The 23,884-nt window shown below is 32.6% G+C and overlaps 1 protein-coding gene across 6 annotated transcripts in view; it reads left to right on the plus strand.

The window, feature by feature from the left end:
- The first annotated feature begins 2,048 nt into the window (after window positions 1–2,048).
- Window positions 2,049–23,884, plus strand: part of LOC111713533 (glycerol kinase) — a 29,700-nt gene continuing 7,864 nt past the window's right edge. For all 6 annotated transcript variants that reach the window (XR_002767712.1, XR_002767711.1, XR_002767713.1 and 3 more), the window contains exons 1-19: window positions 2,049–2,100; window positions 6,161–6,191; window positions 6,814–6,863; window positions 7,118–7,172; window positions 8,209–8,259; window positions 9,326–9,372; window positions 10,022–10,083; window positions 11,128–11,167; window positions 11,786–11,861; window positions 13,365–13,448; window positions 14,538–14,617; window positions 15,896–15,954; window positions 18,707–18,816; window positions 18,931–18,976; window positions 19,568–19,685; window positions 21,524–21,630; window positions 22,570–22,654; window positions 23,242–23,269; window positions 23,525–23,611. Coding sequence is in view for 3 of the 6 variants with exons in the window: in XM_023488405.1 (XP_023344173.1) it covers window positions 2,057–2,100; window positions 6,161–6,191; window positions 6,814–6,863; window positions 7,118–7,172; window positions 8,209–8,259; window positions 9,326–9,372; window positions 10,022–10,083; window positions 11,128–11,167; window positions 11,786–11,861; window positions 13,365–13,448; window positions 14,538–14,617; window positions 15,896–15,954; window positions 18,707–18,816; window positions 18,931–18,976; window positions 19,568–19,685; window positions 21,524–21,630; window positions 22,570–22,654; window positions 23,242–23,269; window positions 23,525–23,611 (1,260 nt within the window). In the remaining 3 variants the exon portion in view is untranslated. The remainder of the gene's footprint in view (window positions 2,101–6,160; window positions 6,192–6,813; window positions 6,864–7,117; window positions 7,173–8,208; window positions 8,260–9,325; window positions 9,373–10,021; window positions 10,084–11,127; window positions 11,168–11,785; window positions 11,862–13,364; window positions 13,449–14,537; window positions 14,618–15,895; window positions 15,955–18,706; window positions 18,817–18,930; window positions 18,977–19,567; window positions 19,686–21,523; window positions 21,631–22,569; window positions 22,655–23,241; window positions 23,270–23,524; window positions 23,612–23,884) is intronic.

Here is a 23,884-nt window from a genome sequence, read left to right on the forward strand (position 1 = left end):
TCTTAACCTAACCTAACCCTAAATAACAAAAAAGTAAATAATAATAAATTTGCTGAAAAATAAATGGTCATGTACAAAATTGATAGGAGGGGGGGTGGGGGGTCCAACAATCGTATACTAGGACAGACCCAAATTTAGAATTGTACATTGCTTTGCTTTAAATTTTTAATACCGTGAACGTGAAGTTTAAAATCGATGTAAAGTTTTCTTAAAATGTATACACTGACCTTTGACGTGTATACATTGACCTATAATCCGCGCTCACGGCTCCGTGTCTGGGTCACTCGCAGCTGTCGGCTGCTGAGTACGCCTGTACAGAAATATTTTTTGTTTCGTCAGTTGGTTCATGAATCATGATTTATTTACTTTTACAGTTCCTTGATTTAGTTACGACACTATATATATCTGAAGTGTGCTGAGCTGTGAAGGAGAGGGGTAAGGAACCAGGGAGCCAATGCAAAATATGAAACAATGTATTTAATTTACGTTTTTCTACAAAAAAAATATTGGTTTATTTAGGAAGGAGGAAAAGGAATTATAAAAGTGTAATCAGTACAGAGTACAGTAAAAGTTGTTATGAGTGCAGAGTGAATATTATTTGTTTGAAAAAATGGTAATTTCCTAGAGAACGATTTTTGGACCCCCCTTCCCCCTCCAATCAATTTTGTACATTTATTTTTTTATTTTTGAGACCATGAACCCCGCTAAATCGAACCCAGGTATTATCATTAAAAGATTATTTATTGAACAGTCTTTGGCTGGCCTGGGTTCGAATAGGGTTCCGCGGGGTTCGAACAGGGTTCTGCTAACTACCTGGGTTCGAACAGGATATTGCGGGGTTCATGGCCACATGGCCCCCCTCCCTAGTGTGTTTTTTTTTAAGTTACGAAGTAAAAATAAAAAAATTTCAATTTTTATACCATGATTTTAATTTTAAATAGAAAATTTTACAATTTGTTATCATAACTAATAATTTTTAGCTTATCTTATCATTCTGTTCTTAAAGCCATTTTATTTTCCATAAATTTGACATTCTGATATGGTATAGGTATAAATTACATAATACAAATTTAGAAGCCAAAAACAGAAACATGTTATATAGTAAACATTCAAGATCAAGGGGGGGGGGTAGATCAAAGTCCAAATTTTAAAGTAAATCCTTAAAATGCAAACATTTAATAGTATAAAAGTACTGTGATAAATTCATGATTAAACTATGGATCATCCACAATCAACGGCGTTGGCAGCTCCCGCCCCCCTCGAAGCTCTTAGGGGGCGGGAGGGGGGGAGGGCAAAATTTAACCTGTAAATTCAAAACATTTGGCTTCTTGGATATCAGACATGAGCATGAGATACTACACATGCAGTCCAATTACTTTGCAAGGACTACTTTATCTCTTCTCAAACAAAACTAGCAGAAAAAACATGGTTTCTAAATATCGACATTTTATTATTCTGTTATGTTAGTAATAATTAGTATTTAGACTAGAGATAGTAAAAGACATTTTTAAAATTAAAAATTCAACTTAAACTTAAATTCTATGAGATGAAAAAAAGGACAAAGGTCCAGAATAAAAAGAAAGATTACAAAACGGCGGTGCAATTAATAAAGTAAATAAAATCCAAATGAAAAAAATTGGTCGTTTACTACCTCCAAACTCAAGTCTTTGTGGCTTGGCATTTAAAAATAATTGTTTTACTTCGCTATCCCTGATAGCACCCATCCGATCAGGATGAATGTGCATTCTAGATAGATTTTTCATTCAGACTTCTGTCATGGTGGCTCTGGTCCACGTATACAATCTTCTTAGTGCACTGAATGAACAGCAAACTATTTTTTTTTATGATTTTTTAAAATTTGAAAAGTGTGAAAGCTCTGAGTTTTAGGGGGGCTATGCCCCCCTTTACAGGTCTATGGGGGCATTGACTCCTTTCCCCCCCTGTATACGCCCTTTTTCATAATTCGGAACCACTTGACGTTAATTTTTAACCAAAATGTAATCTAGATTTTAGCGTGTTGAAACGATTTAAAACTTTTAAATTTTCAGAATCCCAGATGGAGTTGATAGGAGCCATTGATCAGGGCACATCAAGTACTAGGTTACTTTTTCTTCTTTCTCTTTTATACAATTGGAGGGACTGTCTATGTTTTTCAATTTTATACAATTAATAGGACTGTATGTTTTTCTTTTATATAATTAAAAGGACTGTCTATGTTTTTCAATTTTATACAATTAATAGGACTGTATGTTTTTCTTTTATTTCTTTTATATAATTAAAAGGACTGTCTTTGTTTTTCAATTTTATACAATTAATAGGACTGTATGTTTTTCTTTTATATAATTAAAAGGACTGTCTATGTTTTTCAATTTTATATAATTAATAGGACTGTATGTTTTTCTTTTATATAATTAAAAGGACTGTCTATGTTTTTCAATTTATACAATTAATAGGACTGTATGTTTTTCTTTTATGTAATTAAAAGGACTGTCTATGTTATTCTCTTTTATACAATTAAAAGGACTGTCAATGTTTTGCTCTTTTATACAATCAAAAGGACTGTCTATGTTTTTCTCTTTTATGCAATTAAAAGGACTGTAAATGTTTGTCTCTTGGAAAAAAATTATTTTCAGTTTTTGTTTTCTTGTGGAGATACTGAATTAAAGGAAACCTCTGGTGTATCTAAACTAATTAGTAATTATTGAGTATGATAAGGAAAATATCGAGTAGAACTTATACATCCCGCGAGTTTTGACTGATTGAAATTAACTCTTGTAATTACATTTAAGCCTGATCCAACTCAACCAACCCTGCTTAACCTTTTAGGATCTAGAATAATCTTAGGTCGGAAACCCAGAAAGTTTTTAAGGTATTGTTGTCAATCGGAAATGACGGTTTAAATAGAGGGTCCCGTGTATTATGACAGTTCCTGAAGTTTTAAATTTACAAATAAAGATTTGTGAATAATAAATGGAAGATATTAAACCAAAAAAATGCTCGTAAGAGAAATCACTTTTAAAGTGAGAGGAAAAAGAAATTTGATAGTCAGGAGCGTACTCAGGAATTTGTCCAGGGGGTGGAGGGTGGGGTTAAATTTTGATTTCTTTCCTGAAAACCCCCTGGAAACCGTATATAGATTTTACGAATCCAGGAGGAGGGGGGAGGCAAGCCTCTATAGACCCCCCCCCCCCTGAGTACAAGCACGCCTCAGTTGTTATAGTAGACAAATGAATATTTAATATACATTGGGAGTTGGAAAAAAAGTTTCCAAAGCTTCTGGAAGTTTTGGAAGTGTAGGGTTTATTTATTTATTTTTAAGAAATCTCTGGGGTTATTCCTGGCTCCAGGCAATCCCACCCCATCAGCACTACTCCTTTAACACCCTGTGATCAGTGTTTGATCTAAGATCACTTTTGGCATGATTTAACCTTTAATTAGATCAAATAATTTTCCTGGCTAATTAACTAGCGAAAGTCTTGTTTAAAGTAAACCGAACATTTCTTGTATCTTCAACTTAAAAGAAACATCTACTTAAGACAATCTGACTTAACATTTTTGGACTCAATAAACGTACATTAAGATGTTCACAAATGAGAACTAATTAAAAAAAAATGTAATTCCTAAAAATTTTATGTTCGAGGAGATAATTGCCAAGTTTAAGAAAGTGCCAAAGAAAGTAAAAAAAAATTCATGCAATTATGATATTACATATTAATTTAATTAAAATTGTTGAAAAAAATGAATGAGTTAGGTCAAAAAAACCGTGGAAAATTCTCGCTTCTTGGAAAATTATATTATTTAGCGGGTTTTTGGATATAACTTAGTAAATTTTTGGATATAACTTGTAAATTTTTGGATATAACTTGTACATTTTTGGAATTTGTAAAAAATTTCAACGGATTTTTGCTTTCTGGACAATTACGAAGAAACTAATGTGACATGATAAATTTAAGAAAAAAATGTTTTTGAGGTTTTTTCTAACTTTAGCAGCGATTATATCTTAGAGTTTTAGAGATATTGAGCTAAAAATTAGATTAGTTCTCACGTCACACATCAAGCTTGGAAAAGATACCGCGCGCACTGATTTCAAGAGTGGGTCATCCTTGACACCTTAACGTACATGCAACTGATTGCAGACGATATTTCGAAATTAGATCTTTTTGGATAAATTCATATCTTTTTCCACACGTTAGTGCTGCTTTGGCATACTAGCTGTCTATGAGTTATCTTATTCTTTTTCCACACGTTAGTGCTGCTTTGGCATACTAGCTGTCTATGAGTTATCTTATTCTTTTTCCACACGATAGTGCTGCTTTGGCATACTAGCTGTCTATGAGTTATCTTATTCTTTTTCCACACGATAGTGCTGCTTTGGCATACTAGCTGTCTATGAGTTATCTTATTCTTTTTCCACACGTTAGTGCTGCTTTGGCATACTAGCTGTCTATGAGTTATCTTATTCTTTTTCCACAGGATAGTGCTGCTTTGGCATACTAGCTGTCTATGAGTTATCTTATTCTTTTTCCACACGATAGTGCTGCTTTGGCATACTAGCTGTCTATGAGCTATCTTATTCTTTTTCCACAGGATAGTGCTGCTTTGGCATACTAGCTGTCTATGAGCTATCTTATTCTTTTTCCACACGTTAGTGCTGCTTTGGCATACTAGCTGTCTATGAGTTATCTTATTCTTTTTGGGTCTTGTATTTGTTTTGAAGAGGTCTTTTCTTGATGTCTTTTCTTGATTATTAAATATTAGCTGAAAAAATATGACAGTTACAATATTTTGTACTTTACATGGTTATCAGAATAAATAGAAAGGCTCTTCAATCATTGTTAAGGGTTCTTATAAGACTTGATATAATTTTCTTCATCCCCCCCCCCCTAAAAATATGATATTATTTTCTAGAAAAATTCATAATGAAAATTCCTATTTTTGAATTGGTAAATTCTTTTCGTTTCTTCATGTTTTTAAAGTATTTACTTTTTACTCTTCGACTTTTTTCTAGCTTTGATCTTGTAATGCTTTTATCTCCTTTTATTTTTTATAAAGAAAGTAATCATCAGTAAGGAGATAAAGAGATACAATATAATACATATAAAACTCCTAAGAGTTGATTGTGGTCAGGGTGTCTTAACAGTTGCATGGTTATTATTATGTGATTATGTGAGATGAGAACATTTATAAATTTGTTAATTTAGATAAATCATTTTAATGGGAAAATACATGTACAATGTACATTGTGCATGCCAATAGTGTTGAAAAAATACACCTGAGGTCGAACTTAAAGAATTTGACCCACAGCGAAAATATGGTTGGTTCCACTTAAAATTGTATTCAATTTTTGTAAGATTTAAGCAGGCGCTCAATTGAAACCGGTTTTTGGTGGATTTGAGACGCGGCTTAAATTCATTAAATTCGGACACTGTATTGTTTAACATATGTTAATGTTTATAAACTAAAAACAATTGAATAAATCCATTTTATTCTCAACATGCAATGGAAATTTTGCATTTTAAAATGTTTAAAATTTTATGAATAAAACATATCCTAGATGTTTGCAAAAGGTATTTGGAATGGAATATTTGTTTGCTTTTAACAGACAAGACTTTTTTCTGTTTATATTTTTGCATCAGAACATAGTAATAATCGCGTGTTCTTCAAAATTTACTTTTCAATTCCTTGCAGGGGGTTATAATAAATTTGGTGATGGCATCGTTTTCAAGGCCATTTTGAGACATTTAGGGGTTTTGAAGTTAAAAGTGTCTCACAAAGTTGTGAGTTATTAATTAAATTGCAAAATTGCATTCTTGATAAATTTGCTTTAATTACAGTATGCGAATTTTTTTTCTCTGATCAAAGATATTCGCCAGCACGATTTTTCAAAACGGAAAACGGAAAACGGAAAACGATTAGTTATAAAAAATCGTTTGGTTAATATCTTTGATCAGAGACAAAAAATTCGCATAATGTAATTAAAGCAAACTTGCCTAGTCTGATATTTTGAAATAGGATTTACATCAGATTCTTGTGGAGTCTCTTTAAAGTTTAAAAAATTTGAATATTTAATTAAACGAGGTCCATGAGTAAAAATAATGGAATGGGTATAAACCAATGGTCAGCCCAATATGAGAAGATTGGCTTAAAATTTTTTTTCCAGGTTGATCATCTTTAAAGCTGGAACATGTGAGGTAAGGCTATTTATTAAAAAAAATGTTTTGATATGCTGTGAAGAATATTTAGAATCAATGGCATTTTTATTCGAATCCGCGCCAGGGACAAAATTGAATTCATAGTTGAACTACATAGAATAGTTTGAACCACTCTATTTTGAACCGATAAAAGTGGGTTGGCTATGTCTATGTAGTTAAACTACCATTCGCTGCTCATTAAATTTGGTCCTAATTCCAGAATTGATACTGAAGAAAAAAATCTAATTCGAATCTAGAAGAAAAATCCATTGTCCTTTTCTAATGGGTGTTGTATATCACAGTAAGCTTGAATAATAATATAATGATAGAGCAATTTCCTTATTCCTATCAATTGAAAATATTCTCAACATATCGCTTAAAAAATAAAGGTTTATGTCAAGATGATGATCATATTTTTATTTTTATGATAAAGTTTTATATGTTTGTTTATTTAATCAAATTTATTTATTTAATTACGCCCCCCACCCTCTATAGTTTCGCCGAGGAGTACTTTGCAATTTCGTAGGAAACGTTTTTGCAGTTCCCAAGCAGAATTACGCGGAATTGCGAAAATTTGCTTAGGTGGAAACCCAAATCTGAACTATAATATTCAGCTGTTTAGGTGCTTGTAGAGCATCAGCTGGAGGTACAGCAACATTTTCCTAATGAAGGGTAGGCGTATAATTATATAATATAAGTTATTGCTTACAGCTGTAGCAAGAGGCATTGATTTAGTTTTTTTACAATTAAAATTTTTTTACTTTCACAAGGCCCCTGAAAAATCTGGGATATTAATCGTTTATCAAAATGTTCTGTAAAAATGTTATGCTCTGAGTACGAGTAAGCTTTACTTAATATGGCGTAAACCTCCAGTAACCAATACCTGCCTGAAATCCCAGACAGTTTATTGAAATCTTTTTGTTTAGATGGGTTGAACAAGATCCTTTGGAACTACTCAAATCTGTTCATCTTTGTATTCAGGAAAAACAGTACAGTTCTTACCAGACAAACAGTACTTTTCATACCACACAAACAGTACAGTTCATACCAGACAAACAGTACAGTTCATACCAGACAAACGGTACAGTTCATACCAGACAAACAGTACAGTTCATACCAGACAAACAGTACTTTTCATACCAGACAAACGGTACAGTTCTTACCAGACAAACAGTACTTTTCATACCAGACAAACGGTACAGTTCATACCAGACAAACAGTGCAGTTTATACTGGACAAACAGTGCAGTTTATACCAGACAAACAGTGCAGTTTATACCAGACAAACAGTGCAGTTTATACCAAACAAACAGTGCAGTTTATACTAGACAGTAGACACACAGTACAGTTCAACACTGACAAACAGTATAATTCATACCAGACAAACAGTGCAGTTTATACCAGACAGACGACACACAGTACAGTTCAACACTGACAAACAGTATAGTTCATACCAGACAACCAGTGCAGTTTATACCAGACAGTAGACACACAGTACAGTTCAACACTGACAAACAGTATAGTTCATATCAGACAAACAGTGCAGTTTATACCAGACAAGCAGTGCAGTTTATACCAGACAAACAGTGCAGTTTATACTAGACAGTAGACACACAGTACAGTTCAACACTGACAAACAGTATAGTTCATACCAGACAAACAGTGCAGTTTATACCAGACAAGCAGTGCAGTTTATACCAGACAAACAGTGCAGTTTATACTAGACAGTAGACACACAGTACAGTTCAACACTGACAAACAGTATAGTTCATACCAGACAAACGGTGCAGTTTATACCAGACAAGCAGTGCAGTTTATACCAGACAAACAATACAGTAATTACTAGACAATAAGAAACTGGGCTTGCCAGACAAACAAAAATGTCCTCTTCTTTTCTTAAGAATTAAATAGTTATCCGTCTAAATTGATTTTTAAAAATCGGTTTATTATAAGAATTGTGGAAAACAGTGTTCAAATCTATAAATTGAGTTTTGTTGCTGTACTTTTTTCATCCCCAGGGAGTTGTTGATAAACTTCAGGCAAAGAATATCCCAGTTTCATCAATAAAGGTATTTGATATAATCTTAAACATTGTAGTCTTAAAATGATATTTTTACTCCAACCGTTCAACATCGGTCGGTCCTTTTGACGTTTATTCATCTTTTTATCCTTGTGGGTTTTTTTTTCACTATATTGACTTCTTTTGCTTTAGAAAAATGTGCGACATTTTTCTTTATTTGCTTATTCTCATAACTTATTAAACCATGGGAGATCCCAACTGATGATTTGAAACGTAACTTTGAGTGATCCTTAATGCAAAGATGGTAATGCCCGATTTAAAACGGCCTTCACTCTTCAGTACCTTTCAGTATTCTGCATTGAAAAAAGTTCGATTTTACTTCATCCTAAAGGGATTGTAAGAGTTGACAAGCTTATCTTGATACTAGATCGGTGGATGGTCTTGGCAGGAGAACTTTAAATACCGGTAACCTCTATACTTCACCTAAAGGGTTGACAGATACCAATCAACCAATAGTTTTATTTGGTTAGCCAACTGACTGGAATGTATCTACATTATATCCCAAGCTTTGGACTAAAGGTTGGGGTTTTAAAGGTCTAGTTAGAATAGGGGCGGGACAGTGCATCCTGCTGCCTGGGCGGTCTGGGGGGTCCACATTGGGGCCTCTTGCAGATTTCACTTCCTTATAAATCCTTTAAGGGAGTGTTCGCGAAAAATGAAAGGGGGTATAGGCTTAATGCGATAAAAAAGCGCTTTTGATCGCTACTAATCTTACTTCTATCTGTTGCGTCTATAAGGAGAAAATTGTTAAAGACGTCTCATACCGAAGAACGTAGCGCCCATACAAATTGAGAAAATTGCAACATACGACTTAGACCGTAAAAAAAATCAATTTAATTTCAAGCAAATCATTCAGATATTACAACCTATAGTCATCGATTATCTTTCGCCACATATGTATATAGTTTATATTTTATAATATTTTTTAATTAATTTTTTTTTGAATGTGAGTGATGCGCGGCATTCTTATATAGTTGCGCAAGCGACAAGAGAAATAATCAAATTCAAAACTCAAAAATCAGAAATCAAATCAAATATTATATTAAATATTCTAGGGAATTGGACTAACTAACCAACGAGAAACAACTATTGTCTGGAACAGGTGTTTAATTTTTTTACGGCCTTTTGACCAACATTCTTAACTTATGATTTCCCTAGGAAAGGGAGGTTCAGTTACTTTACGTCTCTTGGGACAGTCATGTAAAATTAACTCCCGCTCTGAAAAAATCCGCGCGTTCATCTCTACAGACGATAAAATTGTGTAGAACTGCTTTTTAGGGATGTTAAAATTTTTACTTAAACACGGGTTCCCTCGACCAATTCTGTCTATAAAACATCCCCTAGGCAAAATTGGTCAAATTGGTCTTGCTGTAAACTACTATTTCTTCAACTTCCCTGAAAAGTAGTTGTAAATATTTATAATTTTCTGATTTAGCTTTTTATTAATATGAGGATGGATGTTCCAGCCCAGACCAGTGTCTGATAGTATGTCTATTTAACAAGTTATCTTTTTCAAGTGTTCATATCTTTTAATTCCATATGAGTAGGAAAAACACTGTCCGCATGATATAGAAAAGACTAGGCTTAATTTTTTATTACAAAAAAAATATTAATTTTTCCTATTAAACTTGATTTTTTATTTATTTTTTGAGCTAATTGCGTTTCCTAAGTACACAAAAATACGGGTTGGAATTTTAGCCCCCCCCCCCTGAAATTATTTTTTGACATATATTTTTATGGACTTTGTTTAGATTAACTGGAATCCCTGTTCATCCAGCCATGGTATGGAGTGATGCCAGAAACAGTCTGATAGGAACATTATTACATATTAAGATATGCATTTTACGGCCTTTTCAAGCAGCTGGAGATTTTGTATTATTCAGGGATTTTTAAGTTTTAATTATATCTAACTTTGCAAAGTTAAAGTTAAAATACTATAATTTTTAAACTAGCTTACTGCGGAAGACTCAAAGATCACTCGCTAAGCTCTTGGTCTTTGAAGGGTCAAAGTAATCAAGAGAATTTTTGATAATTTGAAATTTTTGTAATTAGCTTTGAATTTAATTCTGAGCCAAATTAGTAATTTTATAATTTTAGTTTTGGTTTCATGAAATTAAATTGAGAGAAATATGAAAATTTTCTTTCAAAATTATTTTTTTCAATGTAACAGTTTAAGAATTAGAATGTATTTTGATTTTTACTCAAAAACTATTTGTTCTTGATATATATTTAAAGTTTGAATTTAGAAAAAGAATAAGAATGGACTGCATCCATATTTTTGGGGAGGGGCGACTTTTTAGATTTGTTCATGCTTATTTTGTTTGTATGAGATGATTTTAACGTGTAGCTTTATTCCAATTTGGCATTTTTTAATGTTGCTTCAAATACAGCAATGAAAGATAGTAAAAGAATTCATGGCAAATACAAGAAAAGGAAGAAAAGAATAAAAATAAGAATTTTAAGAGAAGGACAAATCTGTAGTCCAATATACACCTCTGAGGCTCTGATTAAGTTCTTACACTGGATGAAAGCTTGATTGCAAATTTGGTCGGTCCAACAAAAACATTTTCATCCTTGCCAATTTGTTGAATAGAATCTGATAAATCTTACCATTTTAAGTTTTGTAAGAAAAAATTTCTATTTCCGCTTACTTCCACAATTTTTTAACTTAAACTGTCTTCTTCAATTCTCCACAAAAATTTTTATCTGGGTGATGTGGGTTCATTAAATTAAGGTTGTCAATTATTTCATTATTTTTTCCACTATTTTAGCACATTATGCCACGGGTTATTTCGATTTTTAGGCGGCCCATTTGTAACATCATAGTTCACTAGATTAACAATAATGCTTTGGACAGTCAAAAACCTCTGCAGTGAATTTGGACAAGACCATTTAAGGTAAATTTCTTCTACTGTACTGCACTGTTAACTTAACACTGTACTGCACTGTTAACTTAACACTATACTACACTGGTAACTACGCATTCACTGTACTGTACTGCATTGTCAACTACAAACACTGTACACACTGTACTGCACTGTCAACTTTCACCTTCAACTGTCCATAGCTAAACACTTTTTTTGACTGACCACTTATTTATCCTGAGTCTTGACTGACCACTTTATTATCCTGAGTCTTTACTGACCACTTTATTATCCTGAGTCTTGACTGACCACTTATTTATCCTGAGTGTTGACTGACCACTTTATTATCATGAGTCTTGACTGACCACTTATTTATCCTGAGTGTTGACCACTTTATTATCCTGAGTCTTGACTGACCACTTATTTATCCTGAGTGTTGACTGACCACTTTATTATCATGAGTCTTGACTGACCACTTATTTATCCTGAGTGTTGACTGACCACTTTATTATCATGAGTCTTGACTGACCACTTTTCGTCGAGAGTCTTAACTAACCATTTTACTGTCCTGAGTCTTAACAGAGGTCTGATTTCTCCCCATTTCCATTGAATCCTTAAACACATGAATACTGAATAGACATTTTATTTTAGGACACAGTGTGGATTACCCATTGCCACATATTTCTCTGCCACAAAACTATTGTGGTTATGGGACCATATTCCTGAGGTAAGATTTAACTGTTTTTGTAATTTTAACTGACGTTCCAGATAAATAGTGCTATCACCGATTCACAACCTTCATATGATCAATTATTTTGTATTATAAAGTCGGTTTCCAAGTCTGGAAAATGTTAAATTCGAACAATTTCCTATATTTCTGAAGCACAAATGCGCAAGTCTATATTTAGAGAAATCACAAGTTCAAAAATAATCTAATTTTAAAGAGAAGATATCTCATTCATTCTTGACAAGAAAAACCTTTTAGGGGTACTTTAGTGAATCCGACCATGTCACACTTTTTAATGGAAGGTCATTTGAAATTGGTCTTTTAAAGGAAGTGACCGGCTAGACATGGTACTTGAGCTGAGAGTGTAGTAATGTAGAGGATGTTTTAGGATTTATTTAAGACGTTTTTACGGTGTATAATTCCTGAATTAGAGATGAAATTTGATATTTTAAATTCTCCCGGACTGTCCATTTTGCAAGGTACATTTAGAGAATCGTATTTTTTATTATGTAATAACGACGACGAAAAATGTAACAAATTACACAGTAAAACTAAACTAATGACATGTATGGGAGCATATTTCTCAAAAGAAATTATCCATGAAAGCCATGGTAGAAACGATAAGTTAAATTCATTATTATTATCTAGTCTTTAAATTAATTAGCAGATTTCTTCTAATGTCGTCTTTTTAGCTTGAAACATTTAAGGAAAGCGGTAACACCACAACAAGTGGAAAAATGTGCATTTACAGCTATAATTCAGTTAGAAATATAATAGCTTATTTTCAATCAAAAGTGAGATCAGAATTTTTCAACTTGTTTCTATACATGCCATTATTTTTTGTTGTTGTTATTTAATAATTTAAAATAAATGTCAAAGATCTAATTTCAGCTCTTAGTTAGCAGCATTTTACACCGTAAAAACTTCTTATAGGTCTCAAATGAATCTTTAAAAAATGTCTCTACATTACTGCACTCTCAGCTCAACTACCATATCTAGCCGGTCACTCCCTTTAAACGGTAAATTGCAAGCTATTAAATGTACAGTGAAAACTAAAGTTCTTGTAACATTAACAAACAAATTTATAAACCTTGAGGGATACAAACGAGAATTAGTTTTAACTGTGTTAGATTGTTTTAGTTTAACAAATAGTTGGGATAAGTTTAAATATATAATACCTTCCTCAGTTTTAAAACTTTCTTATCTAAGAATTTGTATTTGGCAATTTGTAAGTTCTTTGCAACCTCTTCACAACTTCTATATAAAGATTTGTTAAGAAAGTCTTCTTTATAATAATTTGTTAAGAAAGTCTTCTATATAAAGATTTGTTAAGAAAGTACGAAATTGTGAAGTTGTATATAGATTATAGAACCTTGAAAGGAAGAAATATCATTAATTAATTTCCGTACAGAATATTTAACGGTTTGGAATTAAAGGGTGAAGTGTCTGGTAGGAGGAAATATTAATTACAATAATAAATTAAACTAAACTTTTGGATTTTAGGTAAAACAGTTAGCAGAGGAGGGAAATCTATTGTTTGGAACTGTGGACACTTGGATTCTTTGGAACCTCACTGGAGGAACGCAGGTAGTCTAGAAGTACTTAGGAACCTTACTGGAGGAACACAGGTAGTCTAGATGTACTTTGGAACCTTACTGGAGGAACACAGGTAGTCTAGAAGTACTAAGGAACCTTTCTGGAGGAATACAGGTAGTCTAGATGTACTTTGGAACCTCACTGGAGGAACACAGGTAGTCTAGATGTACTTTGGAACCTTACTGGAGGAACAGAGGTAGTCTAAAAGTACTTAGGAACCTTACTGGAGGAACACAGGTAGTCAAGAAGTACTTAGGAACCTTACTGGAGGAACACAGATAGTCTAGATGTACTTTGGAACCTTACTGGAGGAACACAGGTAGTCTAGAAGTACTTAGGAACCTTACTGAAGGAACACAGGTAGTCAAGATGTACTTTGGAACCTCACTGGAGGAACACAGGAAGTCTAGAAGTACTTAGGAACCTTACTGGAGGAACAAAGGTAGTCTAAAAGTACTTGGGAACCTTACTGGAGGAACACAGGTAGTCTAGAAGTACTTGGGAACCTTACTGGAGGAACACAGGTAGTCTAGAAGTACTTAGGAACCTTACTGGAGAAACACAGGTAGTCTAGAAGTACTTAGGAACCTGACTGGAGGAACACAGGTAGTCAAGATGTACTTTGGAACCTCGCTGGAGAAACACAGGTAGTCTAGATGTACTTTGGAACCTCACTGGGGGAACACAGGTAGTCTAGATGTACTTTGGAACCTTACTGGAGAAACAGAGGTAGTTTAGAAGTACTCGGGAACCTTACTAGAGGAACACAGGTAGTCAAGAAGTATTTTAAAATCTTACTGGAGGAACACAGGTAGTCATATATACATTACAAATGGACACAAATACTCCTGTATTGTATATGTATCTCTGTGTTATCTCGTTTATTCAAATTGTTTTTGACCAAACAAGAACACCTTTTTTATTGTAAGATTATTCCGTCCTCTCTTGTTCGTCATAGGCCGTACAAAATATTTATTATAAAATGGAATCTTATTAGAATTGGAGTAGAATACGCGGTTCAACCTTCTCTAGACCTAGCTCAAATTTATCAAATCCGGTCCCAGAACATTTTATTTTTAGAATGGATTGCACCTAACAGATGTAACAAATGCTTCCAGAACAATGCTCATGTCCTTGAAAACACTTTCCTGGGATCCAAGGTATAGTTTAACTGTAGTTGTCCCCCCTTCCCTCACTTTAAGACTATACAAATATATAACTTGCTATTTTTAAGATGTAATTGATACATTCTTCTGTTTTTTGACAAATAAGAAAAGTTAGTTTGAACAAGTAATTTGTTTTGTCACATTGTATATTATATATTGTATATTTTATATTGTATATTGTATATTGTATAATGTATATTGTATATTGTATAATGTACATTGTGTATTGTATATTAGTTTCTGAGAAAACGAATGTTCTTTGTTTTTCCTTTTTTATTTTGTTATCATTTAGACATTTTCAATATTGCTAACAAATAAAAAATCGAAATTGCAAACAGTGAACAGTGAACAGTGAACATTTGACAAATTTATTTCTCATTCAACTTAATCCTCATCCTCTCATCAATGTTAATTACTGGTAAATCCGAAAATATGACTGAATCCCTTTTTACTTTTCTTCTTTGAGAATTTTTATTACAATACGGTGGCTTTTTCTATTTCTTTGAAGATAACATTTTTTCACTCTCTCTCTCTCTATCTCTTCNAGCTTCGAGTTTATTACTCATTGATGATTAAGGGTTTTTAACAAAAGTTTTGAGAGCTTTCCTTCCTTCCAATCAACTCCTTAACTATTCAGTATCGTTAATTAACTTCGGGCCAACCACTCTAAACAACCAACCCTGGTTAGGCGGGTTGAATAAAAATATGAAATATGAAGTAATATTATATAGCTTTGTAGCTTAGCTCAATTCTCTCATATTTCAAAATATAGGAATGAATTCTGCGTTTTATTGGTTTTTCATTTTCACTCTTAAAAAGATCCACAAGAAACTTAAATGTTCATCATATTCCATTATTGTATGTTTTCTTTTTAAAATCATTTATTTTTAATGTTTGTACCATGTTTACTTTTACAAAAGATATTATTTAAAAAAATTTATTGAAACGTTTTTCAATTTTTGTTTTTCGTTTTGGCCTCAAGTTAAAATTGTTAAAAAACGATGCTCATCTTTTTTAATGATAATTCACTTTATGAAAAATCGGGGAAAAAATAAGACCTTGGTATTTTAAACTATGAATTCTGTTATAACAAATAATTTAAGTTTGAAACATCAAAGGTTCATACGATCAGGTTGCAAATATATAGGTATTAGAAAATTTAAAATTGTCGCACAAACTTAGTTTCTTAGTGTGAAGATAAGCGCTAGAAATGGTGCCCCGAAGAGTTTAGAATTTCTAGTGTTTTATTACCAGGTTTTATTATTATTTTAGTCTTCTGAAGTTCTTCAACTTGCCTCTTCATATTCTTCCAACCATCAAAGCATCCTCAGGTCTAGAGAATCTCGAGATATATATATTTTCTTTATTTTAATTTATCTTATTCTCGTACTCTCTTTACATTCATTACAATTGAAGGGTGTGATAAATGATCCACGGACACTTAGATTTCGTTTTTTACGATGAGTCCTCTCTTCGTATGATTGTTCAGTTCGAGGGGGGGGGGGGGAAAGGATGTTTATGGGAAACAAAGAAACAGTAAACTCTATCTTGACGAAAACTTGATGCTCATAACCTGATCTATCCAGTTTTTAAAATCTGCGTTGTATGCATCTCAAACCTCTATTCGTCCTCTCACCCCACTCTAATAGTTGCGTGATATGAGCCTGTACATCATGCACTGTATATGCATTCAGTTGTACCGTACAAGGATTTTAGCCGGGGGGGGGGGGGGGGCCACGAACCGCGGGAAATTTTTTTGCCCTTACCCTGGGCGAGTTTTGCCACCCCCCCTGGCCTTAAAAATGCGGTTATTCTTAATTAAGTCTACTACATGTTACCTATGTAGCCCATTGTAGTCTTAATTCAAGGACTAAATAATCACTCTGTATAGTTCTAATTATTTCTCTTTGTAGTCCACTGTAGTCCCGATTCAAGGACTATATATAATAATGTATCCCTCTATATAGTTCTGTATTACTCTCTGAAGTTCTGAGTAGTCTCCTAAAGACTATTATTAGTCTTCCGTTATTTTTATTTTCCCTTAATCCTCTCCTAATGTAATCTCCCCCTGGCCTTCATGGGGGTTGCGGGAAGACATGCCAAATAAAGCATATTGCATGAAGCTATAATTGTTTATCAAGTAGGGGGGAGGAGGAGATTTTAGATAAAAGGAATATACTAAGGTAAGATTAATGTGCACTTTGAATTCTCATTGTGCATTAGTGGTTCATCATAAGTGCGCCTGCAAACGTGCCTTTTTCAACAGAAGTTTTGACTAATGTTGCAAGTTTGACTTTCCTAGAAAACTCTCCCTTTTCTAGTTTCCATTTTATTTAATAATTATTATGGATAACCCCTTATCGAAATTCATCAGAAAATTGTTGATAATTGATAATTGCATTTATAGAATTGGAATGAGTACAGTGAGAACCAGAAAACTCTAGAACAGAAAGACGGCATTTTGACTCAATTCATGACTTAAGATATTCCAATTAGTACGAGACACAGCAGTTGTGCAGTGTGAACAGAACCTTAACAGATTTAATTAGTTACTAGCAAAACTGTTTGCTTTGTAACAACATCAAATACATTTAGTTATCGAAATAATGTCGTCTTTAAACTCCACCGTTTTCTAGTTCTCAGTGTATTTTCCTGAATAAAAGCATGATCTTAATTGACGTTATTTCGACTTTATTTTCTTCAGAACTGGATTATGATTGAGATTATTGATTATAAGTGGTCTTCTTAAGAAAACCTCATTATAATTTCAGCCAATAAGCAAATCTGACCATAACAAAGTTTTCGGGACGATTTCTAGAGAAAACTTTCCCAAAAAAAATTTCAAAGTTTTTCCTTATGAATTCAGAGCTGAAAACTTTAGAATAAGATATCCCTAATCCCGATACTTAATCTGAGTATCCAATGGACACGCTTTTGATTTTCTTCTCAAACCGTTCGTTCTTGTATATAGATTATAGAAGAAAAAAATCAAAAATTAGAGAGTTCCTCCCGTTTCTGTATATTAATCTTAAATCGCGCGCAAAATTTCAAATTTATCGGCTTCAAATACACGACTCTGATTGGTTGAATTTTATACACTTTTCAGGACACAAGTACAATAGGTTAGTCTCGATATTAAGAAAAAGAGAGGATCAAGCATTAATCTCGATATCCAATATTCTGAAGTTTTCAGCTCAGAAGGAATTAGAATTGGTCTACGATATTTTACGGTTAAAGTGTATTATTTCTACATATATATTAGATATTAATGGATTATTATCATTTTTTCTAACTTATCACATGTAACTGTTGCTTCGAAATCACCATTTTATTCATTGTTCTCCAGTAAAAACTTTTTTTCGGAGATTGATCTGTTAAACTTCCCATTTCCCCCCCAAAAAATGTGACATTTATTTCCGGTCAAAACTTTTCATTTTTAAGCATCCCTAATCTTATTGCTAGGGAGTTGCCACTTGTCGCGCAAATTTTTGGCCCGATCGGTTCAGCCGTTTTGACGTTTATTGGATATAGACAGACAATCATACATATTCCATCATGTACAGGGTGTCCCAAAAAACATGGGAATTCAGTGACGAATTCGATATCGTCTTTGTTATGAAGTAGTATTGTAATACCTAATTTCAAAACCCATAATATTATTATGTCTGCTAGAGTTTATTTTATGAAAAGGGTAAAGGACTATAAAGATGTGTCTATATGTCTCCACAAGATGAACAGTGAAGACTGACAAGTTTACTCTGTTTGTATACAGCAATTTTCTTGTTTTACTAAGTACAACCGTATGAAGTCAAAACATAAACAAACAAAATGTGAGCATAGAAGACGAAACTCTTACAGATTACAGCTTTCTCAGTAGGTATCACTACACTAAATCGAAGAATTATTTAAAAAGACGATATCAAATTCGTCACTGAATTCCTATGTTTATTGGGACACCCTGTATATATATGTATATATATATATATATATGTGGCAGAAAAAGCTTTTACCGTTAAACAAGAAAAATAAAAATGAATCTTCCAAAGATCTAAAACAAAATCTAATTTGTTCATTTATTTTTAGATGATTTTGGTTGTATTGCAACTGGTCCTATGAGGGGGATCAAGATTTCGGGGGTGGTAGGGGATCAACAAGCAGCCCTGCTGGGACAGGGGTGCACAAGGATAGGAGAGGTAACATTTATTTTGTCTTCTTAAAATTTAAAAATAGAAATATTTGCAAAAATCATTTTTACATGAGAGTCTGCAATTCACGTGTTAAATTGGTTAGTTTTTAACATATTACAGGCGAAAAGTACATACGGAACAGGATGCTTTATGTTGTACAATACAGGTAACAAAATATATTAATTCATTTTAACATCTTATTATTTAATAGAACAGGTCCCAAAACTAAAATTAGTTATGTGCTGAATGCATAAAATCGTCTGGGTTGAAAAAAAAAAATTTTCACTTTTTTATTGCAGTATTTCAAACCGGAGTTTTATTTACTTCCATTTATTTTAGTATCCAATCTCAACCAATCTTCATTTCTTCTGGGATTCCTGTTAAAACAATTTCTTTAAATTCAAATATCTGGAACAAAAACAAATATTAGGATTGCTTTAAGATTGTTTTTATTCTCACTAAGATGGTTTTAATTCTCATGGACAACCGGATCCACTTCGAATTAGAGCTGGGATTTAATACAATAATTCAAAACTAAGAAATTTTAGTAAAAAAAGTTTGTAAATATTTCGAAAAAATAACATTTTTTATGAGCATGCATGTTGGAAATAGAATTAGAAGAAGAGCAAATATGTACCCCTATGTTTTTTGAAAACATTATAAAATATTAATAATACTTCTATTCTAGAATTGATTATAAATCAAAAAGGTTGGCCGGCCAAATTTCTACAATCATCCATCAGTCAATCTTTTTTAGGGGATTCTATTGTTGAAAGCAAGCATGGTCTTCTTACAACTGTAGCATACCAGCAAGCCGGGAGGAGTGCTACTTACGCCTTGGAGGGTTCTGTAGCAGTAGCAGGATCTTCAGTCAGGTATAGTTATTAACCCTCATATTATGCAATTGTCCCTAATATGTAATTTTGCCCCTTTCCCCTAATTAAGAATGCAAGAAACTTAAGATACCAACTCTTGATATTTTGAATATTTGATCCAACAGAATTCACAGTTTGAAGGATCAACATTTTATGACATCACGTTGCAAGATATGGGGATGAGAAAATTTGAACTTCATGGCTAGAGTTCATTTCCGGTTTATTGTATAATCTCTAAATGTTAGCTTTTAAAGGAAGATTTTAAGAAAAAATTATCAAGAAGAGGTAAAACAAGTTCACAGATTATAAGTAACTTTTCCATCCCCACAGTTTTTAAAGGGACCGTTCACTTATTTGGATAAATTCAGGGTAAACTAGACAGCCATTTGCTGTTGATTGGTATTAGTTTTACTTTTCAAAGGCGATTATGGCCGCAGAAAAATTCGTTCAGAATTCAAGCGCAAAGGTATGTTACCTTTGTCATATACACTGTTTTATGTTTTTATCAACATGTTGTGGATCAAAATAAATTTCGAATATAAAAGTAAACTGTAGTATCTAATCGTTAATTGTAAATGTCATAATTTTTTTAATTTTTGTTGTTTTTTAACTTTCTATTTCTAACATAACATTATTCTATCGCATTAAAAACTTTGTATTGCTTCTGTAAAAAGCTGAATGCGGGAACAAAATTGACAAGAGCGGGGGGGGGGGGGATAGAAATCGTAAACTATGAAAATACCTGATTTCTTTTTAGCATTATAAAGCTAATAGTTCATTCATTTTGAATTTCTCGGACAGCGACTCCAGCTGACGTAATATTATTTTCTTGAGAAATAATACAATTACCTTATTTATTCAATTATTATTTCTATTATTTATATTCATTTTATTCGCTTTATTCAATGATATTTTAATAAAATAGACTATTACTTAGAAATGCATTATTGCAAGTATAATATAATAAAGATGTACATTTTATTCACATCTACGAACCGAATAGAGAGCGGTACTCCCGTTCCGGAAGTTTTAAAAATAAACTTTTTCGGATTACTCACAAATTCATGAGTTGAATTCGTTGAATCTAGGAACCGAAATTGTGAAATGATTAATTGACTGTCGTAGAGAACGTCATCTTTGTATACCCATTTTACACGTTTAGACGAAAAACATAAATTTCTTGCTAACTCAATTATCATATTTTCATTTTTTAGTATCTAATATTTTTTGAACTTCATAATTCATAATTTTCATATTTTAGTATCTAATAAAGTTTACATAATGACATTAAAATAAAATAAATTTAAATTTTATAGGGCTGCTGTTGCTGAAAAACGTCTAATAAACAATTTCTGACAAAAGTACCTTTGCGCTCGAATTCTGAACAAAAAATCGGCTTTTTCTTTGGCCACAGTTGTCTTTGAAAAGTAAGACTAATTACCAATCAACAGCGAATAGGCTTTTTAGTTTACCCTGAAATTACCCAAATAAGTGAACAGTCTCTTCAAATTTTTTTTTAGTACATACATTACAATATACATCTATACAATAAAACAAGACATTCGTATATATATATATATATATTGCATATAGCCGGCCAAACGGCTGGACCTATTGGGCTGAAATTTTTGTGGGTGGCCGGGGGGTGTTATAGGCTACAAAAAATTCTACATTTTTTTCAAACATTTTTTTTCTACGGGCAACGCCTGGCCCTTCACCTAATCATGCATAAATGAATACAGAATACTTACTTAAATACATTACACACATACATACACACATAAACCCATACTTAAAAACATTTTATCCTTACCTTGGCTGATTAAAGTGATGTTTAGATGGTTACGAGATAATCTGGGATTAATAAAGGACTCCAGTGAGATATCCTCACTGGCGGAGCAAGTGGAAAAAACTGACGGAGTGTACTTTGTTCCCGCATTTTCAGGTTTTTTTTTCTCCAAACCAGAAATTCCTTTGGGGAAAAAAGATATTCTTAAAATTTACTGAAATAGAAATATTGACAGGTGTTCCATAAAAAATGGTGATCACTGATAACTGATCACATCAGGGGTCTTGGAGCCTTTTTATACATTAAATATAATCAATTTGAGCCCTAGTACTTAGCATTCTGGAGGGGTCTATTATAAAAAGGGTTAAAAAATTATTTGTTGTCAGGCAGTCCCGGAAAAAACTATGTCTTTTTGAAAGCTACTTTATTCATTCAATAATACTTAATACTTAAAGTAGAGCAGAACTTTGTTCTGCAAACAATTCTAAAATCTTGATTCTGTTATGGTTAATATTTAAATGTCTAGATATAATATACAATATACATGCTTGAACAATTGAAGATTCAAGACTAATACATTTTTCACAGTATGCGTTTACTTTGTTACATTTACTTAAAATCTGACTGTAGTATGAATAATTGCCTCTTACTGAAAAATATGTTAAATAAATCTGTGATTGTTTGCTTCTCGCTGGAAAATATGTTAAATAAATCTGTGATTGTTTGCTCCTCACTGGAAAATATGCTAGATAAAGCTAGGATTGTTTGCTCCTCACTGGAAAATATGTTAGATAAATCTAGGATTGTTTGCTCCTCACTGGAAAATATGTTAGATAGATCTAGGATTGTTTGCTCCTCACTGGAAAATATGTTAGATAAATCTAGGATTGTTTGCTCCTCACTGGAAAATATGCTAGATAAATCTAGGATTGTTTGCTCCTCACTGGAAAATATGCTAGATAAATCTAGGATTGTTTGCTCCTCACTGGAAAATATGTTAGATAAATCTAGGATTGTTTGCTCCTCACTGGAAAATATGTTAGATAGATCTAGGATTGTTTGCTCCTCACTGGAAAATATGTTAGATAAATCTAGGATTGTTTGCTCCTCACTGGAAAAGTGATGCTAGAGGAACTCTGTGTGGGTTAACATCACATTCTACAAAACATCATATTTGCAGGTTTCAATCTCTTATTCATTCCGGTAATTCTTTTGATTTTATTTATTTTTTATCGTTATGCATTTTTTTTATCTATTTTTACAAGTTTGGTTAAAATTCATGAAGGGTGCCGGAGACGAACTTTTTTGTCTGAAACTTGGAATAAAATGGTTTGATGTTTTAAATTTAGTTTTACTTTATTCACACGTACTTAAGTAAATTCCGCTTTAATAACTGGTCTGTTAAAGATAACATCGTTTTTTAGCATTCTTCATTATTCTGATGGAAGAAATGGTTGTAGATAAACTACAAATGAAAATAATTAGTTTTCAAAACCTCATGCTTACTGAGACAAAGCTTTCAAGGGTACTGTTTTGAAGCGGACATTAAAAAAAATGTATTTTTTACTTTAAATGACGCATACATTCTCTTTAATGTCTCTGTAATATTCTTCAATTTCTTGTTAAAATAGATTTAAGCTGAACCATATTAGATTGTTTTTTCGTTGTTCAAATTTCATAAAGCAGAATTAATTTTAAAAAGATTTTATGTTTTTAAACATATGACGCACTTATGAAATTTTCTCGATAGTTAACTCTTCTGTTTAGGGCTGTACTCGAGGCAACTTGTTTCCAGGTAGGGTTTCCAATTTCCAGCCAAATATTTGAGACTCAAATTTTGCGAATTTCGAGGTTCTTTTGGTCTATGGCCTTATTTTCGCTAAAATTGACAATGAATCGTGGCCAAAAACTTATGACAATCTTTCGTAGTGTTGGCTTAGAATTAAATAGTTTCTACGAAACAAAAATCGAAAGATTTCTCGTTTGTTTCAAATGGCTTACCGAAATTTCGCGAAAGAGTTTCGTCGAAAATTGGAAACTCTAATTTTAGGTGAAGGACATTTTCGAGGCTATGAAGATGGATAGTAAGAGTTCACCATCTTCTATACTAGTTGACGGAGGAATGACCGCCAGCCAGGTCTTCTAAAAAGAATTGCTCACCAATATTTTATAATTAGAGTTAAAAAATAATTCCAACGTTTTTTGGTCTTGTAAACTTTGTGGATATTTTTAGTATTTTTCCTAAGATTGGATAATTTAACCGACCCGATGATAATATTTTTTTCTTGGTATAAACTTTTTTGGGTCGGGAAAGAAATATATATATTTAAAGGAAAGTTTTGAAATTTGAAAACTTTAATTTTTTTAACAATTTTTAAAAATAAAATTGGTCAGCAAGTATAATAAAAAG

This window comes from Eurytemora carolleeae, unplaced genomic scaffold (assembly GCF_000591075.1).
Source record: "Eurytemora carolleeae unplaced genomic scaffold, Eaff_2.0 scaffold1436, whole genome shotgun sequence".
Taxonomy (NCBI): domain Eukaryota; kingdom Metazoa; phylum Arthropoda; class Copepoda; order Calanoida; family Temoridae; genus Eurytemora; species Eurytemora carolleeae.